The following is a 21259-nucleotide window of genomic DNA, read 5'->3' on the forward strand; positions in this document are numbered from 1 at the left end:
TCCAACGTTGCCTCACGCTGTGGCATAAGCCAGCAGCAGCAGCTCCGACATGACCCCTAGCCCGGGAACGACTATATGCCACAGATGCAGCTATAAAAGGTAAAAAAGAAAAGAAAAGAAAGAAACTTTGAAGATTATAAAACAAAGATTTTGAGATTGTTTGTTATCATAGAATAACTTAGCCTGGGTTAATTGATACAGGAATGACAACAATTAAAGTGTTCTAATAATCTCAAATTATAAATTTTATATATAAATGTTAGACTTTATTATTCATAGTATATTCTTAAGAATCACCATTAAAAATAGAGGTAAAATACATTATACCTATTCCAATGAGAAGAATAAGAAAATTTCAATAAATTTTTTTTAAAAAGTCAAGAGGAGTTCCCGTCCTGGCGCAGTGGTTAACGAATCCGACTGGGAACCATGAGGTTGCGGGTTCGGTCCCTGCCCTTGCTCAGTGGGTTAACGATCCGGCGTTGCCGTGAGCTGTGGTGTAGGTTGCAGACACGGTTCGGATCCCGCGTTGCTGTGGCTCTGGCGTAGGCCGGTGGCTGCAGCTCCAATTCAACCCCTAGCCTGGGAACCTTCATATGCTGTGAGAACGGCCCAAGAAATAGCAAAAAAAGACTAAATAAATAAATAAATAAATAAATAAATAAATAAATAAAAAATAAAAAGTCAAGAAAAAAGGAAAAATCATAAAATAAAAATAGAAATAAAAGGGACAACCTAGGAAATGTACAAATATATCATTGTAGCAAAAATAATGATAAATGTAATGGAATAAAATTACCATTTAAAAGAAAAAGACTATGGCATTGTGTTAAATAAAATTCAGCTAAAAGCTCTTTGTAAACAGCATACTTAAAACATAGGAAAATTTGGGAGTCAAAGAACAAAAAAATGTATACCAGACAATAATAAACCAAAAGAAAGTCTTGGTAGTTGCATGTTAATGCAGATTTTAAAGATTTATTAGGGAGAGAGAGTATACCTACATGATGATAAAAATTTTAATTCATGAAAAAACACAGCATGTTATCTAGTAATGTGGCCTAAAACACAGAAAGCAAAGATGGGGAGCTCCTGCTGTGGCTCAGTGGGTTAAGAACCCAACTAGTATCCATGAAGATGCGTGTTTGATCCCTGGCCTCACTCAATAGGTCAAGGATCCAGCATTGCCTCAGCTGTGGTGTAGGTTGCATACGTGGCTTGGATCTAGCATTGGTATGGCTGGGGCGTAGGCCTGAACTGCAGCTCTGATTCGACTCCTAGACTAGGAACTTTCATATGCTGCAGGTTCAGCTCTAAAGAAAAACTGAAAAGCAAAAGACAAACAAACAAACAAACAAAAACATAGAAAGAAAGATTGATAAAACTACTGGAAGAATTTTACAAACTTTCCATCTTAGTGAGGTATTTGAACACACCCCCTTCAATTACTCATAGAATTAGTAGAAAGATAAAATTATTTTAAAATATAAAATATGCACTTTGTCAAGCAATAAGGGAGTTTATGAAATTGATCGAACATTATGTGTAATACCTGTTTCAATGTGTGTCATACAGATAATGCCTTCTTTATTTTTTTTCAAATCCACACTTTTATTTATTTATTTTCAGGAAGTTTAAATCCTTGATTGATATAGCATCGTATGGATTCTGTATCCAATGGCTTTAGCAGGAAAGTTGCTTTGGAATTTGGCACAAACCCTGCTACTCTTGCCATGGCTGAGAGTTACCTTTCTCCAGATTATTCTGGCTTTGTTTGGTTTTCTACCAGGAGTTACTGTGTTCTTTGCTTTGTACACGTAAGTACATCTCTCATCTAGATAGAATTCAGTTTTACCTTGAGCACGAACACCTTCCTTTTTATTTTTAATTATTTTATTTCATTTTTTTTTTTTTTTTTTTTTTTGCTTTTTAGGGCCACACCCCTGGAGTATGGAGGTTCCCAGGCTAGGGGTCTAATCAGAACTGTTGCTGCCGGCCTAGGCCATAGCCACAGTAAGGCCAGATTCGAGCCGAGTCTGTGACCTACACTACAGTTCCCAGCAATGCCGGATCCTTAACCCACTGAGCAAGGCCGGGGATTCAACCTATAACCTCATGGTTCCTAGGCAGATTCATTTCTGCTGAGCCATGACGGGAACGCTTCCCCTTCCCTTTTAAAAAGAGCTATATGCCCCTTCTGGCTCCAGAGATCCTGCTTATAACAAGCAAAAATGGCCTTTAACCACAGCCTTCCAGGCATACTTGTCATTTTGGAAGTCCCCGTTCCTAGCAGGCTCCCACAGGCTCCATGATGGCCCCAAAAGCCAGATAATGCCATTTTGATACAGTGCATTTTTTTTTTTTGGCCATTTCCATGGCATGCAAAAGTTTCCAGGCCAGAGATCAAACCCCTACCGCAGCAGCAACAATGCTGGATTCTTAACTGCTCGGCCACCAGGGAACTCTGGTTTAATGCATTTTAGAAATCAATACTAAAGAAAGAAATTCTCGTATATTTAGAAATTTAAAACACACTTCCAAAGTATTCTTGGGTCCCAGGAAGAAATAAAAATGGAAATTTTAAAATCTTAGAACTGAATGACAATTAAAATATCAAGCATGAGGAATAGAGTAATCACTGTGTTTGATGAAAATTTATAAGCTAAAATGCGAATTTTTGAAAAGAATAAAAATTAACAAAATAACTTATAAAATTAAGAAAAAACTGAATAAATGGAAAGAAAGTCAACTAAAAAGGATCATCAAAGCAAAAACTTTGTTCATTGAGGAATCTAATAAAATGGACATACCTTTGGTGGAAAACAGAGGGAAGACACAAAAGAACTTTAACAAAAATAAAAACGGTATATTCAAAATTAACACAAGTATGTATGATGGGGTCACTTTGCTGTATAGCAGAAACTATCAGCACCTTGTAAATTAACTTCAATAAAATTAAAGAAACAATAAGACAATGAAATGTATGCCAATAGGTTTGAAATGAATAAAATGTGGAGATTCTAAAAAAAAGCATTAACTTACAAAAACTGAAACTGACGCCAGGAAGAACTAGAAAGATTGATAATTCCCAATGTGCTGCAGAAACAGGAGTGGTAGTTAACTGACCACAGAGAATGCCAGACCCAAATGTTTTCCAAGCAAGTCTCAACTTTTTAAGGAAGCTCATTCGACTTTATACAAACTGTTTTAGAGCAGTGACAGAGAGGAAGTATTCCCAATTCATTCTATGAGGCCAGTGTAATATTGAAACTGAAAAAAAGAATAACACTGGAAAGAAATACAGTCGGCCCTTCCTATTCACAGATTCCACGTCTCTGGATACAGAGTCCTGGACTGCATTACACCATTTTTCATAAATGCCTTCAACATCTGCAGATTATAGTATCCACGGGGGTCCTGGAACCAATACCCCACAGATTCTGAGGGCCAACTGTATGATAGGTCAATTTCATAGATTAAATATAGATGCAGAAATTTTAAACAAAATACCAGAAAATTGAATTCAGCAACATAGAAAAAGATATAATGAGGAAGTTGGGGTTATTCCAGTAATTTAAGTGGTTTCACGTGGAAAAATCTATACATGTAACAAATGCAGAAGGAATGACACAATTAGAAACTTACCATTGTGCAATTCTTAATAAAGTAATGGGTCTCAGCAATGATCATCAGAAGATGCTAAAACCATTAGGTGAAGGATTGATGGGACGTGTATAATGGAAGGGTGAGACTACCACCATCTGAACCTCACTGGTCAATCTTAGCTTGACTTAAAGTGAGACTACAGGATGCAGTAGGACATTCACAACATGCCAGGGAGTATTCTTAGCCAAAATGAACCTGAACCTACAATCTTGTATCATTTTTTTTTTTTTTTTTGTCTTTGTAGGGCCGCAGCCATGGCATATAGAGGCTAGGGGTTGAATCAGAGCGTTAGCCACCTGCCTACACCACAACCACAGCAATGAGGAATCCAAGCTGCATCTTTGATCTATACCATAGCTCATGGCAACGCCAGATCCTTAACCCACTGAGCAAGGCCAGGGATCAAACCTGCGTCCTCATGGATACTAGTCAGATTCATTTCCACTGAGCCACAACAGGAACTCCTATCAGTTTATAGCAATATGAGAGAGAAAAGGTTAAATGACAATACAAAAAAGAAAAAAAAAAAAGAAGAAAATGCAAAATCAATCAAAACTCTGATCTAGTTTCTACAAGTCAGTGACATAAGGAAAAGAAAGAAATATTTTTATAGACCTTAAAAAAGCAACAGAGCAAAACAAAAATGTCTGTCAGGTGCATTCTGAAATATGTGTAAGTGAAATGGCCTGACTTCTGTGTTAACACAACCAAATAGTGTGTAGGACAAGAATGTTGGGGAGAAGGAATAATTGAAACAAGAGTAAATATTGATACTATTTGCCACTAGATGATGGGTACATGGGTGTTCTTTTACTATGCTACTTTCATACATATTTGGAAATTCTGACGATTAAAAAATAAAAAACAAATTAAGTATAATTAATCAGAGAAACATATTAACTACGGAGAAAAATATGATCACGTTGACAGACACCAAAAGCATTGGCTAAAAGTCATTATCCAAGCGTGAGGTTTAAAAATTCATAGTACGCTAAGAATAGTTTGTTGGGGTTTTTTCTGGCTTTTTTGTTTTTTTTTTTAGGGCTGTACCCACAGCATATGGAGGTTCCCAGGCTAGGGGTCCAATTGGAGCTACAGCTGCCAGCCTACACCACAGTCACAGCAACATCAAATCCGAGCCAGGTCTGCGACCTATGCTACAGCTCATGGCAATGCTGGATCTTTAACCCACTGAGCGAGGCCAGGTATTGAACCTATAAGCTCATGGTTCCTAGTTGGATTCATTTCCATTGCACCATGACGGGAACTCCAAAAACAGGGTTTTTGTTTGTTTGTTTGTTTGTTTGTTTAACAGTTGTTAAAGGATTTCTGTTAAAAACTTCGACTATATCAAAATATCATACTTAATGCTAAGATGTTAGTAATCTTCTTAAAAATATCCTTTGTGTTGATGACACTTAAATATTTCTTGCTATAACTCCTCTCTCACAGAAAACCTGACACAACTTTAGGATTTAAAAACAAAAGCAGGAGTTGCTATTGTGGCTAAGTGGGCTACAAACCCAACTAGTATCCATGAAGATTCGGGTTTGATTCCTGGCCTCGCTCAGTGGGTTCAGGATCCAGTGTTGTTGTGAGCTGTGAGGTAGGTTGCAGACATGGCTTGGCTGTGGTGCAAGCCGGCAGCTGCAGCTCTAATTAGACCCCTAACCTGGTAATTTCCATACACTGCAAGTGTGCTCTCCCCCCAAAAAAGCAATGTTAAGAATCAAATGAGACTTTTGTGTTGCCCACACACTGTTCTAATGAAGTGAAGAAATCTGCACCCCTCAAAGGACTTAAGGAACTTTTAGAATGAAAAGGATGCCCACGATCCCCACTTCCATTCAAAGGTTAATAATGTGTCTGAGTTATGACAAAAAGACATAGTGATACGTATGCATACCCATATGCATACTCAGATAGAGAGATGAGTAAATAGCTTTAACATTAAGGCATAAGTAAGGATTTGGAAAGAAAGAAACAAGACTGTCATTATGTAGAAATCATGATTGTCTACATATAAAATCCCAACTAGTCAACAAATAAATTGTTAGAATCGATAAAAGAATTAATGGCCAATAAGATCAGTATTCAGAAATTCATTGCAGATTCTACAGACCACAAGAATTTAAAACTGAGAATTTAAAATATCATTGTAACATCAATATATACATTTAGATACATCACCTTGGGATAAATTTAGCAAGGTATGAATAAAACTCGTTTGAAAATACCTATTAAATCTATTGAAAGAGATTAGCCACGAAGTGGCTCTAAAAGAAAAAAATCTATTGAAAGATATTAAGGATGATAAACTTTGTATCCCATCTTCATGGATACAAAGGGTCAGAACCACAGAGATGTCAGTTCTCCTCAAATCAATCTACAGATTTAATGCAATTACAATCTAAATTGTAATAGTGTCTTTTCAAAGAACTTATCAAGTTGATAAAAAATTTTCCGCTCCAGGGAAAGATCCCAAAAATTACCATGTCAAATAAAAGACCTGTATAGCTGTATTCTAGTAGGTAGTCTGGGCACAGGGATAGAGGTAGTGACTATCAAACATAGTAATGAAATCAGAAACAAATTTACACAAACAGGGCAATTCAATACACATCTGAGGTGCATCGCAGACAATCAAGGAAATGATGGAATATTCAATCAATTTTTCCGGAACAACTGATTATCCATGTGAAAAAAATGAAGTTGGATTCCAGTGTTATCTCCTGCACAAAAATCAGTTTCCGCTGGATTTAAAATGTAATCTGAAACATTTCAACAGTCTTTAGATAGAGGCAAATATTTGCATGGTCCTAGGATTGGAAAGAGCTATTTATTTATTTATTGTCTTTTTGCCATTTCTTGGGCCACTCCCCAGGCATATGGAGGGTCCCAGGCTAGGCGTCAAATCAGAGCTGTAGCCGCCAGCCTAGGCCAAAGTCACAGCAACAAGGGATCGTAGCCCCATCTGCAACCTACACCACAGCTCATGGCAACGCCAGATCCTTAACCCACTGATCAAGGCCAGGGATCGAACCTGCAACCTCATGGTTCCTAGTCAGATTCATTAACCACTGAGTCACAACAGGAACTCCTGGAAAGAGCTATTTAAACAAGAAACTAAAGAATTAACCTTTAAAATAGTTCCTAACATCCACCAGATTAATAGTAAGAACTTGTTTTATCAAAATGTCATAATTAGAGCCAAAAATAAGTAACAAAAGGGAAAACTGTATTTGTCACATTTAAAACTCGAGTACCTAAAACAGAACAGAGAATCCTATAAATACATGCAAAAATACACTACCAAAGTAGTCCTTCTCCAAATGCAACAGACAAGTCCTCCGGGTATCTTGTTTAACTGAAGCTAATTCTGGAACTGGAGACTAAGATTCTGTTTTTCTAACAAGCTCCCAGGTGATGGTGATGAGCTTGTCAGCAGTCAGTACTTTATTTTTTTATTTTTATTTTATTTTTTGCCTTTGTCTTTTTAAGGCAGCACCTGTGGCATATGGAAGTTCCCAGGCCAGGGGTCTAATCAAGACCTGTTGCTTCCAGCCTATACCACAGCCACAGCAATGCCAGATCTGAGTCTCGTCTGCAACCTACACCGCAGCTCACAGCAACACCTGGTCCTTAATTCACGGAGCAAGGCCAGAGATTGAACCTGCAACCTCATGGTTCCTAGTTGGATTTGTTTCCACTGCACCTCGACAGGAACTCCATCAGCAGTCAGTACTTTAATGAAAAGGCAAGGTAACATTTTGGCAGAAGATCTGAACAGAATTTCATCAAAAAAGAATTACAAATGGTCAATTTAAAAAAAAAAAAAAAAGAAAGAAAGAAAGAAATGGGAGTTCCTGTTGTGGCACAGTGGAAACTAACCCAACTAGGAACCATGAGGTTTCGGCTTCTACCCCTGGCTTGTTCCATGGGTTAAGGATCCGGCATTGCCATGAGCTGTGGTGTGGGTTGCAGATGTGGCTCAGATCTGGCGTTGCTGTGGCTGTGGTGTAGGCTGGCAGCTGCAGCTCCGAATGAACTTCTAGCCTGGGAACCTCCATGTACCGAGGGTGCAGCCCTAAAAAAAAAAAAAAAAAAAAAAAAAAAGCAAAAAGAAATAGTGCTCAGTTTCATTAGTAATCAGAATGATGTTGCAAAAATTGAAAATTCTGACAATTCCAAGTGTTGACAGGAATATATATTAACAGAAACTCAGACAGTGATAGAGGAAGTTTGTTTCTGTTTAATTAGTATGGGCACTTTGTTATATTATTATATACTCATCTAGTAGAAAATTAGGCAGCAGTGAAACAAATTACAAATGCATGTAACAATAGGGAAACATTTGAAAATATATAATTTTTAGTGAAAATAGTTACCGAAGAGCACAAAATCAGGCTACTTAAAAAAGAAAAATAAATAATATGTTGCTTGGGGATGTGTATATATGAGTTAGTGCTATTTTAGAAAGGAAAGACATTGATTTTAAAAATTTAGAATGATGGCTAGCTCCGGGGAAGAGACACAGAAAAAAATATAGAGAAGGAGCATGTGGGTTAGAAATATTCTCATTTTGTATGTGAGTCAATGAATCATTCTGTCAGGATTTCACAGGAAATCTTAACAATTTACAATATATTTTACAACATATGTATGTTATATATATATATATGCTTATATTCATCACATATTCACAACAATAAAATATTTAAATAATATTATAAATATAAATTTCCACTTACATTTATATATAGATACAGACAGAGTCACACTGGTATGTATTGTGTGTATCCATTTTGAGTAGTTATCTAAAATTAATGTAAAAAAACTTCAAGAAACAGATTTACCTAGTCTTATAGAGATTTTTTTTTTTGTCTTTTTTGTTTTTTTAGGGCTGCACCTACAGCATATGGCAGTTCCCAAGCTAGGGGTCTAATTGGAGCTACAGCTGCCTTCCTATGCCACAGCCACAGCAATGCCAGGTCCGAGCTGAGTCTGTGACCTACACCACAGTTCACGGCAATGCCGGATCCTCAACCCACTGAAGGAGACCAGGGATCGAACCCACAACCTCATGGTTTCTAGTTGGATTTGTTTCCACTGCACCTCGACGGGAACTTCACCTTATAGAGATTTAGATTAAAACACTTTTGCATGTTCCTAGAAAGATATATTTACACATCACTATATAGATAAAATCATAAACTTATTTTCATAAACCTTTAGTGCATAGACCTCTGTCTTATCCTCAAAGAGATGGGAATGGAAAGGGAAAGGGCACATGACACTTTATAATCACATACAGATACTGATATGCTTGCACAGTGTTAGTGATAACAGATACTAAGCATACAAAAATACAAATGTATTTACAATTATAGATCTCCTGCAAGGAAATTTACATAATCCTGCTTGACTAGATATGCAGATACATTTGAGTAACATTAAACAAGTTCCAGATCCAGACACACACACACACATATATATTTGTGATATATATGTTACACTGGGGAAGAAAATATCTTACAAATATATGTACATACAGATATATGGGGGTGCTCTGTTTACCTAATCCTATATCAAGAGTGACACACAGACATTTTCCTGATTCCATGAAGGAACAGAAGCTAGTACTCAAAGTAATACCATGCCTAAGTAGGTTATTAATTCTAAACATACAAAGTTATAGACACCAATCGATATACACAAACATTTTTTTTTAGGGCCGCACCTGTGGCATATGGAAGTTCGCAGGCTAGGGGTTCAACTGGAGCTGCAGCTGCTGGCCTATGCCACAGCCACAACAATGTCTGATCCAAGCCATGTCTGCGACCTACACCACAGCTCATGGCAATGCCAGCTCTTTAACCCACTGATCAAGGCTAGGGATGGAACCTGAATTCTCATGGACACTAATTGGGTTCGTTACAGCTGAACCGCAACAGGAACTCCTGATGTACATACACTGAAGATATATTTATGTACTCTAAAAGTACTGGTATAGCAATATTTTGTAATACTAAGCAGACACCCATACATTTATAGAACACCATATAAAGACTAGCCATTACTAGCATTTTACAGGTCAAGCTACATAATTTGGGATAGATATCATTACATAATCTGATGTGGACTCAGAGAAAGAAACATTTGAATCATCCTCTAAAGATGTGGATATATTTACATAATCTTAACAAATGTCCTTTTGCATAATTCATTTTGTAAATAGTTCATTTGCATAATCCTTTATGAAGATACAGACACATTTACATAATCCATTACAGGAGTAGACTCATGTATACATGTCAAGATATTCCTATTTAGATATCTATTTATTTACATAAGTCTATACAATAATTTCTATTGTATACAGATATATTTACAAACTACTAGATATTAAAAATATAGATGAGGTCCCACTATGCCACAATGGGATCTGTGGTGTATTTGCAGAACCAGGATGCAGATTTGATCCCCAGCCAATCACAATGGGTTAAGGATCCAGCATGGCTAAAGCTATGGTGTAAGTTGCACCTGTGGCTCAGATCTGATCTCTGGCCTGGGAAATCCATCTGCTGTGGGGTGGCCAAAAAGAAAAAAAGAATGTAGAGAGATGCATTTTCATAATTGTATAACGCAAAGAACATGTATTAATATGAATATTTGCATATATATATATTCCTACACACATGTAGATTTATATAGTTAAACATATATTTAAGCATGATCTTAAACAGATGTGGAATAAAAATCCTATTCTGGTACAAATAAAAAATATAGTGAATAGTCCTATACAGTCAGAAAATCTATATTCCTAGTCCTGTGGAGTATAAATATATAAAATCTTATATATAATCGTGTAGAAAATAGATTGTAAATCTCATTCAGATCCACACTTGAATCCAGATTCATGCCCTTAACTCTATCCGTACCCAGGTCCACAACTTCACAGACATCCATCTTTAACTTCATTTCCATCCACAACCACAACTACAGTCTGAACCTTGGTTCTTTCCCAGCTTTCTTTTTTTTTTTTTTTTTTCCTTGCTATTTCTTTGGGCCGCTTCCTTGGCATATGGAGGTTCCCAGGCTAGGGGTCAAATCGGGGCTGTAGCCACTGGCCTATGCCAGAGCCACAGTAACACGGGATCCGAACCGTGTCTGCAACCTACACCACAGCTCATGGCAACGCTGGATTGTTAATCCACTGAGCAAGGGCAGGGATCGAACCGCAACCTCATGGTTCCCAGTCGGATTCGTTAACCACTGCGCCACGACGGGAACTCCCTTTTTTTTTTTTTTTCTTTCCCAGCTTTCTATGCCATCCCCATCTCAATTCCATCCACACCCTTGTGTGCAAATACACGCAATTATACCCATAGGGAGATCATGTATTCTTACTCCCATATAAATCAACATCTTCTTAATCTTACACACAGACATTCAAATACTGAATCCTCTAGGTACATAAACATTTGTTTACCATATGTGTATACTTTTTCCTGTCCTTAATCTCACACACACACACACACACACACACATGCACACACAGACACTGGATACAAACACATACAGATACTTAGTCCCATACATACTTCATTTACTATAATAATATTTAGGTTTATTTATTTTCTTAATCAAGTATATACTTCTATTCATATACACAAACCCACAGTTTTTTGTTTGGAAGGAGTTATTGTTTGTTTTGTAATAATGGAATTGTATTATGTATTTTCCCGCTTCCTTTCCTTATTTTATTTTATTTTATTTTATTTTATTTATTTTTGCCATTTCTAGGGCTGCTCCTGTGGCATGTAGAGGTTCCTAGGCTAGGGTCTAATTGGAGCTGTAGCCGCCAGCCTACACCACAGCCACAGCAATGCACAGTCGGATTTGTTAACCACTGAGCCACAACGGGAACCCCCCCTTTCCTTATTTAAAACTACTTTGGGTGTTCCCGACGTGGCTCAGTGGAAACGAGTCCATCTAGGAACCATGAGGTTGAGGGTTCTATCCCTGGCCTCGCTCAATGGGTTAAGGATCCAGCATTGTCGTGAGCTGTGGTGTAGGTCACCAGTAGACATGGTTTGGATTTAGCATTGCTGTGGCTGTGGTGCAGGCCGGCGGCTACAGCTCCAATTTGACCCCTAGCCTGGGAACCTCCACACACCATAGGAGGTTTTCCTAAAGAGGAAAAAAAAAAAAAAAAAAAACCTACTTTGTGGATAGTTTTCCAAATCAACGGGTATGCATCTGATTCATTCATTTGATGACCATAGCATTTCTTTCTCATTATTGCCACAGCTAACAATGCCATGATAAACATCTCTGCATATGGATTCTTAGTTACTGTGGCTTTTGTTTCTAGAGGAAATTTCCCCAGGAGTGAATTTCTAGGTCAAAAGCTATACATTATTTGAATAGATGTTGTCAGCTCCCTTTCCAAAAAAGATTAACAATTTACCTCGCCACCAGTGATGTATAAAGGCATCTTTCCCCTAGATTTCTACCTCCAACAGGTATAGATCTTATTTCATTTTCAGTAATCTATGAGCATGAAATGCCACTTCATTGTTAATTCAATTTATTTCCCTATGTGTAAATTTGAGCAGTCTTCTTATTTTTGAGCCATTTGGAGCTGTTGTACTGTGAAGTATCATTGCGCACACTCTGCTCACTTTTCCTCTTGATCATTCACACTTTCTTTCCGATTTGCGGAAGTGCTTTTTATATTTTACACCTTTACATCTGTCCTACGGATTTCAATTACTTTACCCAGATCTATTATTTGTCGACCAATATGCACTGTCTTTTGCCTCTAAAAATCGCAGTCTGTATGTATTTATAATGAAAGAATTCACTTTGCTCATATTTATTGCAATTACTGAGCTATTCAATTTCATACCTTCCATGTTCTCGTATGTGTGTTCTTCATTTTACATACATGTATTTTCTCTTCCTTTTACTTATATTGGAAGGTTTGATCAAACAACTCTGGATTCTGTTATTTTACCTTTTTAATGGAAATGTGTACTTTCTTTTCCATTGCATTGGTTACCTTTTCTTTCTCAGCCTTTCATAATCCTATGCATACGACTCTACTATTAAAACTGAAGTTTTGAACCTTTTAGAAATGATGGCCTTATATTTATGGGTCATGGACAAAATGATATTCATAGATTGTTGCATGCTTAATATTTATGGAGCACCTCCTATATGCCAGAGACTTGTGAAGTGCTGGAGAGACTTCAGTGTACAGAGTAGATAAAAGTCCTGCCTGTGCTACAGTTTCCAGCTGAATGAATGGTGGTGTCATTCGCTGAAAGCGCGGACACTGGGGAGGCTCATCAGTTGAAAAATAATATCGGAGCATGAGGATGGATATTGGTAATAACGGCTACTATTTACAGAGCCTGAACTATAGTCCATTGTTCTAGATTTTTTTTTTAATGCATGCACTCAATTCTTCTTCACACCAGTTCCCTGAAATAGATATCATTACCATTTCTTCAGAAACTCAAGGCACCGAAAAATTTGTTTCCTTCCCTTTATACAAATACGCTATTACAAAGCTATGAGGGGACAGAGTTGGGATTCGATTCTAAGCACATTAGATCCACATTCCGCACCAGGAACCACTGCTCACTCAACCCTCTAGATGAGATCACCCAGAGAACTCGTGAAGATAAAGAAAATAAGTCTGCAGATAAAACCTTGCGGCACGGTGACATTCAGAATTGGAACGGGGTGGAGAAACCAGCTTTGGAAGCTGAAAAAAAGTCTACTGAGTTGAAAGAAAATCTGGAGACTAGTATCTGGGAAAGTAAGTGAAGTTAATGTTTCAAGGATTGAGATATAGTCAGATATATTAATATAATATAAACAAAAATCCTAGTAGACTTGATCTAAAAAAAATCAAAGTTTTTAATCTAAAAGAGTTAAAATACGCCTGTTGTGGTAAACACGATTTTTTAAAGCTGGAGAAAGCACACGTATGCAGCAGAAAAAATAAATATGATTGTGTATCTACAGATACAAAGGATATTTATATATGATGTGAGAATATCATGCTCAAACTTATGAAATGCATTTGAAAATATAGATAATTAATTCTCATGAGTAGATTAATTACCAAAATCATCTCAGGAAGAAGTGAGAAATTTAGACCCCAAATCCTACAAAAAATTGAGTCACTACTACAATAGCTCCTTCTTTAAAGCTACTAAAGGATCTACTCAGATCATTTGATGGAGGAATTTTACAAGGTCTTCAGGGAAGAGAAAATTCCATTTTTAAGAACTAGTTCCAGAGCAAGAGAAAAAAAAACTTCCCAATTCACTATAAGAAATCAGCATGACCAGATATGCAAAACACAAGAAGACAGGGAGTTCCCGTTGTGGTGTAGCAGAAATGAACCTGACTAGTATTCATGAGGATGCAAGTTTGGTCCCTGGCCTCGTTCAGTGGGTCAAGGATCCAGCATTGCCGTGAGCTGTGGTATAGGTTGCAGACACGGCCTGGATTCTGCGTTGCTGTGGCGTAGGCTGGCAACTGTAGCTCCCATTTGACTCCTAGCCTGGGAACTTCCATATGCTGCAGGTGTGGCCCTAAAAAGAAAACAACAACAACAACAACAACAAGATGGAGCCAAAAAGTAAAAATAAAAAATAAAAGTATTCACATATATCACTTTTGAAAATAAATGCAAATATCACAAATAAAATATAAATTAGTGTTCGAGCCCAGTCAAGTATTAAAATGAATACTACTTCATAACCAAGCTTGGTTCAATCCCAAGAAGGCAAAGGTGTTTTCAACCTTAGGAAACACATGATGGTGTTTACTACACTAATGGATTAAAGGAAGAAAATCATAACTCCATCTCAAAAGATGGGGAAAAATATTTGAATCAGTTCCTGATTAGAAACAAAAAATACTAACAGGAGTTCTCTTGTGGCTCAATGGGTTAAGGACCAAATGGACTTTCTGTGAGGTTGAGAGTTCTATCCCCAACCTCAGTGGGTTAAGAATCTGATGTTGCTGTGAGCTATGGTATAGGTCACAGATGCGGCTTGGATCTGGTGTTGCTGTGGCTCTGGCGTAGGCCAGCAGCTGCAGCTCCAGATCCAATTCAACCCTTGGCCCTGGAATTAACTATCTCTGGAGGCACTTTACCCAAAAAGAATATAAGAATATATATATGTATAGCTGAGTCACTTTGCTGTACAGCAGAAATTAACACAACATTGCAAATCAATTATACTTCAAAAAATTTTGTTTAAAAAGAGAGACACATATAATAAAAATTATATATATATATTTAAAAAACTACAGGCTATCATGGAGATTAGGGAAGGCTTTAGACAGTGAACAAGGAAAATGATAGAAATTCAGGGGGGCTTGGAATTCCCGTCGTGGCGCAGCAGAAACCAATCCAACTAGGAACCATGAAGTTGCAGGTTCGATCCCTGGCCTTGATCAGTGAGTTAAGGATCTGGCGTTGCCATGAGCTGTGGTGTAGGTCACAGATGTGGCTCAGATCTGGCGTTGCTGTGACTGCGGTGTAGGCCAGTGGCTACAGCTCCGATTAGACCCCTAGCCTGGGAACCTCCATATGCCACGAGTGTGGTTCTAAAGAGACAAAAGACAAAAGACAAAAAAAAAAAAAAAAAAAAAAAAAAAAAAAGAGAGAGAGAGAGAGAAATTCAGGGAGGCTCAAAAAAGTCGTAACAAGAACTGCCCAAAGAAGGAGCTACTTTGGCAATGATCCTGCTGCTCTGAAAATAGTCAAAGGCTGAGAGACAAAAGCGATGTTACTTTTTAAAGGGAGAGGGACTCTTCCCTGGAAGGAAATCGAGACTGGATGGTGTCTTGGGCCGCTTCGAGTTCTGATTCAGTGATTCCAAGAGGTGTAGTGATTTGCTATTATAACTTGGTGGCTTATGTAATAACGTGTGGATTTTAGATGCTGATACAGGAAAACGTCTTCCGTGCCTGGCTATCTGCTCCATATTAGTGAATGCAGTATAAATACAATTTCCTGAAGACTCCCTAATTATTGAGTCTACCAAACCCAGCTTCTTGATATGATCATGTTCATGTATTTGGTTGTGTGCCAAATACACGGATCAACTCACCATATTCTAGGCTAACCAATAGAGAAATGAAATGTGACCTTTGAATCACTACTAACATGTATCAAATGTTCACTTTTTTTTAGCTATGTTTCCTACATATGTTTCCATTTTCTGTTTAGACTCAAATTACTCTATGGCTGTTTTGTTCCCAGGTTCTATTACAGAACAAAGCCGTCATCCCAAAGAGTATGTGAAATTGTTCTACACCTAGCATCTTTTAAAAGTTTGGTATAGGCTATGGTTCATGAGCTAGTCAACATTTGTAAAACCCTTCCAGACTTGTCTTGCAGTATTTCTTGCCAGGAAATTGCTCGATCGCAAGATACCTGATGCTTGTGATTAACAAAAATAAGCTTTGTTACAATTGGGACGTGTGTGTGTGAGTTTTTCTTTTTCTTTTTTTTTTTTTCTTTTCAGTTTTAAGATATTTACAAAGCCTTCTTCACATTGCCCATAAAAATGCAAACTAAAGTTTCCCTCCTGACATTCTGTACAAGCTTATTAAAAAACTGTTATAGCCACACGAACAGCCTGCAACCCCGTTCTGCAATTATGATTTGCAATAACTCGGGGAAGTCATGGGCCAAGAAAGGATTATGAGCTGATCTTCAATGCTCTGACACTTCAGCCGGGAAAGGCTGTTGCCCAAGTGCCAATTTGCAGAGTCCCAAACCAGCTCAAGCCAGACCATGAACACTTTGAAAGAGAACCAGATTTCAGCGACCATATGTGCAGTTATTATTCATCCCCATGATAACTGAGTAAAGCAGTGTGTTGGCCTGTCTGGACCCCCATGTGCTGAAGCTAGGACAGGCTAGATGCACTCAATCCCCATGCAGGTACTATTTGCCCCAGAATCCAGATCCAGAACTACCCCCTAGAGGGCAGGGGAGGGGCAGACCTTTCTCCAGATCACAGGGTAAACGTTTTGTCATCCAAACATGTGTCACCCAAATGTAGACACATGGCCATTTCCCAAGACAATGTGATCTTAGTCCACCTCCTTATTACCCCTTCCACCTGGAACTCTGGACTGTCACCCCATTGAGATTAACCCTGTCTCCCTAAACATGCGTCCTCAGTCCTCTAAGGAAATGACATCCTACCTTTATCTCCTCATTCTTTGTATTAAGGCAAGAACCAGATGGACAGGTCTCACTGGTTTCATACCAGGTATTTATAATCACAATACAAACCAGTGAATCAAATAAAGGGAGTTTGGGTTCCTCCCACTTACCAAGTCTGGCTGCAAGTCAGGTCTCCCATGCTTTGTTCTTTGTCTAATCTTGGGTGAAGAAGACCCCAGGACCTCTCAGCTAACATAGATCTTCACCCCCACTGTCCTTACCACATCTCCAAATTCTCCCAGATCTCCATAAGCATCCTCAAGCATCTTGTATGACCACTAAGACATCTCTGATTCTGTGGAGTTCATAGTGTGGTTCAGTGGGTTAAGAACCCAACTAGTATCCATGAAGATGTTATGGATTTGATCCCTGGCCTTGCTTAGTGGGTTAAGGATCTGGCATTGCCCCAAGCTGCGGTGCAGTTTGCAGATCTAGTGTTGCTGTGGCTGTGGTGTAGGCTGACAGCTGCAGCTCCGATGCAACCCCCAGCCCGGGAACTTCCATATACTGTGGGCTTGGTCTTAAAAAAGAAAGAAAAAAGAAAAAAAAACCCAAACAAACCAGAAAACAAAAAACTCTGATTCTGGTCCCGTGTGTCCACATTTCAGAGTGGACACAACAAAACAAATTCTGGGCCAAAAGCAGCTCAGGGATAATCCCAGCTGCATAGTCATATGCAAATGATACGCAATCCAAATTCAAACATTTCAGAATACCTGATTTGAAAAGAAAAAACTCCCAAGACACACTAACCAGGTAACTCACTCTCTAATGACTTTCCATATCAGGTAATTTCTTACAATTCAAGAAGCATAGATATCCATCACACAGCTGCCATAAATGTCTCCTGTCCCACCATATCTATTTATTTCCCACTGACTCTTATGATTTAACCTCTCATTCATGCATACATTCATTTCCTTAGGCAGCATTTACTGAATCCTTGCTACATCTCAAGCATTGTTCTAAGAAAATGCAGATACTAAGAGAAAAAGGAGGCAGAGCTTGCTTCCATGCGCTGTCTGGCTTCAAGGAAGTTCCCAAATTAGTTAATCGGCAATTGGAATCATTTTCAATCAAATTCAATTATCTCAGTGCCTCATCTGAATAAGAAGTGTAAATTCCCATGGAGGGAAGTGGTAAAAAGATGCTGTTGAAGGGCGGCTGTGGCAGACTGCTGCAAGGAAGCCTACAATTTAGCCCAGGCTGGCTCCAAAGCAAAGAAGACAGATTCCAAATAAAGTCATTCTCCTTATAGATCTAATGCCCGTTAATGAAGGTGTGGGTTTCAGAGACAGTATTCTAAAACTTTACAAAAAATTCTTCTAAGGAACGCTGCTCTTAGGTGGCAGCCCATTGAACAGGGCTGCTGAAACCATACAATTCAGATTGGGACTGGACCCCCCCACCCAATCCCCTATGGGCTGGGACTTGAACCCAGCCAAACCCTAGATTGGGACTTGAATCCACTGCCTTTTAATTAAAATCACACCTCTGGTCTCGGGACTTACTAAAGTTCAAGTTCCTTATGCCTCGGCACAGAAGGAATTCAGCAAGAGACAAAATGACAGGTAAGAAGAACATTTATTGAGAGAGATAGACACTCCATAGACCAAGTGTGGGCCATCTTAGCAGGCAAGTGTCCCCGAGATATGCAGTGGTGAGTTTGTATGAGCTGGGTAGTTTCATAGGCTAATGGGTGGGAGAATTATTCCAACTATTTTGGGGAAGCAGTGAGGATTTCCAGGAACTGGGCCACAGTCCATTTTTTGGCCTTTTATGGCTGGCCAAGGAACTGTCATGGTGCCTGTGGGTGTGTCATCTAGTGTATGCTAATGTGTTAACAATGAGCATATAATGAGGCTCAAGGGCCACTGGAAGTTGAACTTTCCACCATTTTGGACCTAGTTGGTGTGAACCAGTTTTCGGAATATCCTCAATGGCTGGGACAGTCTTTAAGGGTTGTGTGCTGCTCCCTTCCCTCCTATTTCAGTACCTTCAGGGATGACACAACCTGATCAGTGAGTCATTTTCCAGGGATCGAAAAACTAAGAGAGTAAGGAACGACAACAAAGTATACACTCATTCCTATTTAATGGAGCTCCTTCTTTTAAAGGAGAAATGATATATTTGCATGTTACTCTATGCTCACAAAATTGAAAAAGCTCTTTCTGTTGAAGGACAAAAATGCTATAAATATTCCGGCCACTAAGATGAATCGCTTCCTGAATCTGATCTTCTTCCCTCACACATTTTCTTCTGCACTCTGCACAGCCCTCTACTTGCTTCCCTGCTCCCTTTAACCCTCGCTCCACCCAGGGGTCTTTGCTCATTTAACACACCAATTGGCAAAACATGACCCAGCCCCCTGCCAGGTTTGGGCCAGCCTGTGAGCTAAGATGAGTTTTTACATTTGTTAATGGCTGGGAGTATGGAATTATGGGAAATTCCCTAAGGAATGCCAGAGAGGATCATCGACAAATGAGCATCACTCTCTTCTAATAACACTTTATTTCTTGGCTGTTTGGCACCACAAAGGCTGAGTTGAAAGGTTGTCATAAGAGGCCTCATGTCTCTCAAAGCCCAAGCTGTGGGCTATTTAGCCCCCGAGAGAAAAAAAGCTGGATGACTCCTCATTTAATGGAGCTATATTCACTTTGTGGTACTTAGTCTCACATGTTGGCTCTGTTTGAGTCTCTAGGAGGTCTGTTTCACTTCTCAGCCACGAAATGTGTTCACTCAGCACTTTTTCTTTCTCTTCCATCATTGAACTTGGACATCCAGCTACCTTCTCCCAAAGGTTAAGCAGCCAGTTGACTGAGCCTTGGCATTGCAGGCCAGTCCTCCCTACTGGCCTCACCTACACCATCTGTAGGCTTTTTCTTGTCTTGATGACTCTCCTGTAGGCTATTTTCAGTCCTTTTATCTCTGGTACAATCTTTTTTCCCCTCTAGAGCTCTTCAGCATAGTCTTTCCACAGCCTTTTCTGCAAAAACCTCATGGGCTTGATCCCAGGGGCCCTGGGCTCCTGTGTCCTCTTTCTTCATCTTCCAAGGCTCACCCCAAAGGAGACACATGGCCATTTCCCTTGGTAATGTGACCTTAACTCCCTTCCTCCTTGGCCTCCCACCTGAAACTCTTGACTTCAGCCAAAAATTCTATGGGCTCCAAACATCTTTTACTTTCTCTAAATATTTTAACACAACTCATCAAAACAAAACCGTTTTTAGTGGGTGCAGGTTTTTTTTCTATGGTAAACAATTTGGAAGTGTTTGTCACAGTAGTTCTATTAAAGCCACATGGTTAAGACACATCTATGACTAATGTTGTCAACATTCCTCCTGTCCCTCAAATTTGTTTTTGCAAACAAGTTTTCACTTTCCATGGAAATGGATGAGCTGGGAGGGTGCAGAGGACCGTGAATCAGGGCTATCTGTTGATAATGCTTTCTGCAATCCCTTACCCAACTCCAGGACTGAGCCGCAAGCTTGACTCCATGGACTACTTCCTTCTCTCTTTGTCCCTACACTCTCCGTATAAATGGAGAGAGTAGCAAATCACAGAGGACCCGAGTGCAATTACAGAAGTAGAAAGAATAGGCGTGAGAGACCCTGAGGATGTTTCAGGAAATGAAATGAATTTCTGGTGTTTGAGGTGGGGGATTAGAAGAAAAGATGTGCTCTGCAGAGAGTTTTGCTGAGCTGCAATGCTCTTTATTACTTTTCGCAATGAAAAATCACTTTAAAAAACAAGAAACAGTGTATGATTTTTAACCCTCTTCAACACCAATAGGACCAGAAATGTGACCCTAAAGGATCAAGACCTAATCTTGATGCTCATTAATTCTAGATGGTCCTTAATTCTGGTCCCAATTTTATCAGTAAAATCTTAACTTATTCGGATCTTAGTGTGTTAGGAGCAACAATCCTCAATGATAGCAAGACACTTGCCCTTCACAAGGCAGCAAGAGAAACTGAAACCGCAGCAAAATCAGGGACCCGTGTGGACAACAGACTCCATGAACTTCTCATCAGGACATGTTCTATATGCAAATTCTACTGCAATCCTGCTCTATCCAATGGTTGGCTGAATTGTTGATTCTAAGAATGCCAAACATACCATCAGTAATTCCTAGGCATTTCTGAACCTGTGGGGTCCTCCTCTGGGAGATAGAAGTCATTGAACCATGAGAGGTGATGCTCTTATGTCTCTGGGAACCACTAGACCCTGCAAACATATGGGTCTGTGCAATTGGTATAGCTTTCATGCAAAAATACACAGCCAGGGTCCTGGGAGCCACCCAGATCTTGCCTTTTCACT

The 21259-nt window shown here is 39.0% G+C and overlaps 1 protein-coding gene across 1 annotated transcript; it reads right to left on the minus strand.

Moving 5' to 3' along the window:
* Positions 1-1634: 1634 nt before the first annotated feature.
* Positions 1635-2269, minus strand: LOC102160759 (large ribosomal subunit protein eL33-like). Its single transcript, XM_005656270.2, has 2 exons — positions 2162-2269; positions 1635-1874 (listed from the first exon to the last, which is right to left on the minus strand). The coding sequence occupies exons 1-2, from the start codon at positions 2267-2269 to the stop codon at positions 1635-1637; spliced, it is 348 nt and encodes a 115-aa protein (XP_005656327.2).
* Between the last annotated feature and the right edge of the window lie 18990 nt (positions 2270-21259).

The sequence above is a fragment of the Sus scrofa genome, chromosome 7 (assembly GCF_054392235.1).
Source record: "Sus scrofa isolate SSC_HxYL_T2T_F1_AM1 chromosome 7, Sscrofa_HxYL_maternal_Yorkshire_Landrace_v2.0, whole genome shotgun sequence".
In the NCBI taxonomy this organism is placed as follows: domain Eukaryota; kingdom Metazoa; phylum Chordata; class Mammalia; order Artiodactyla; family Suidae; genus Sus; species Sus scrofa.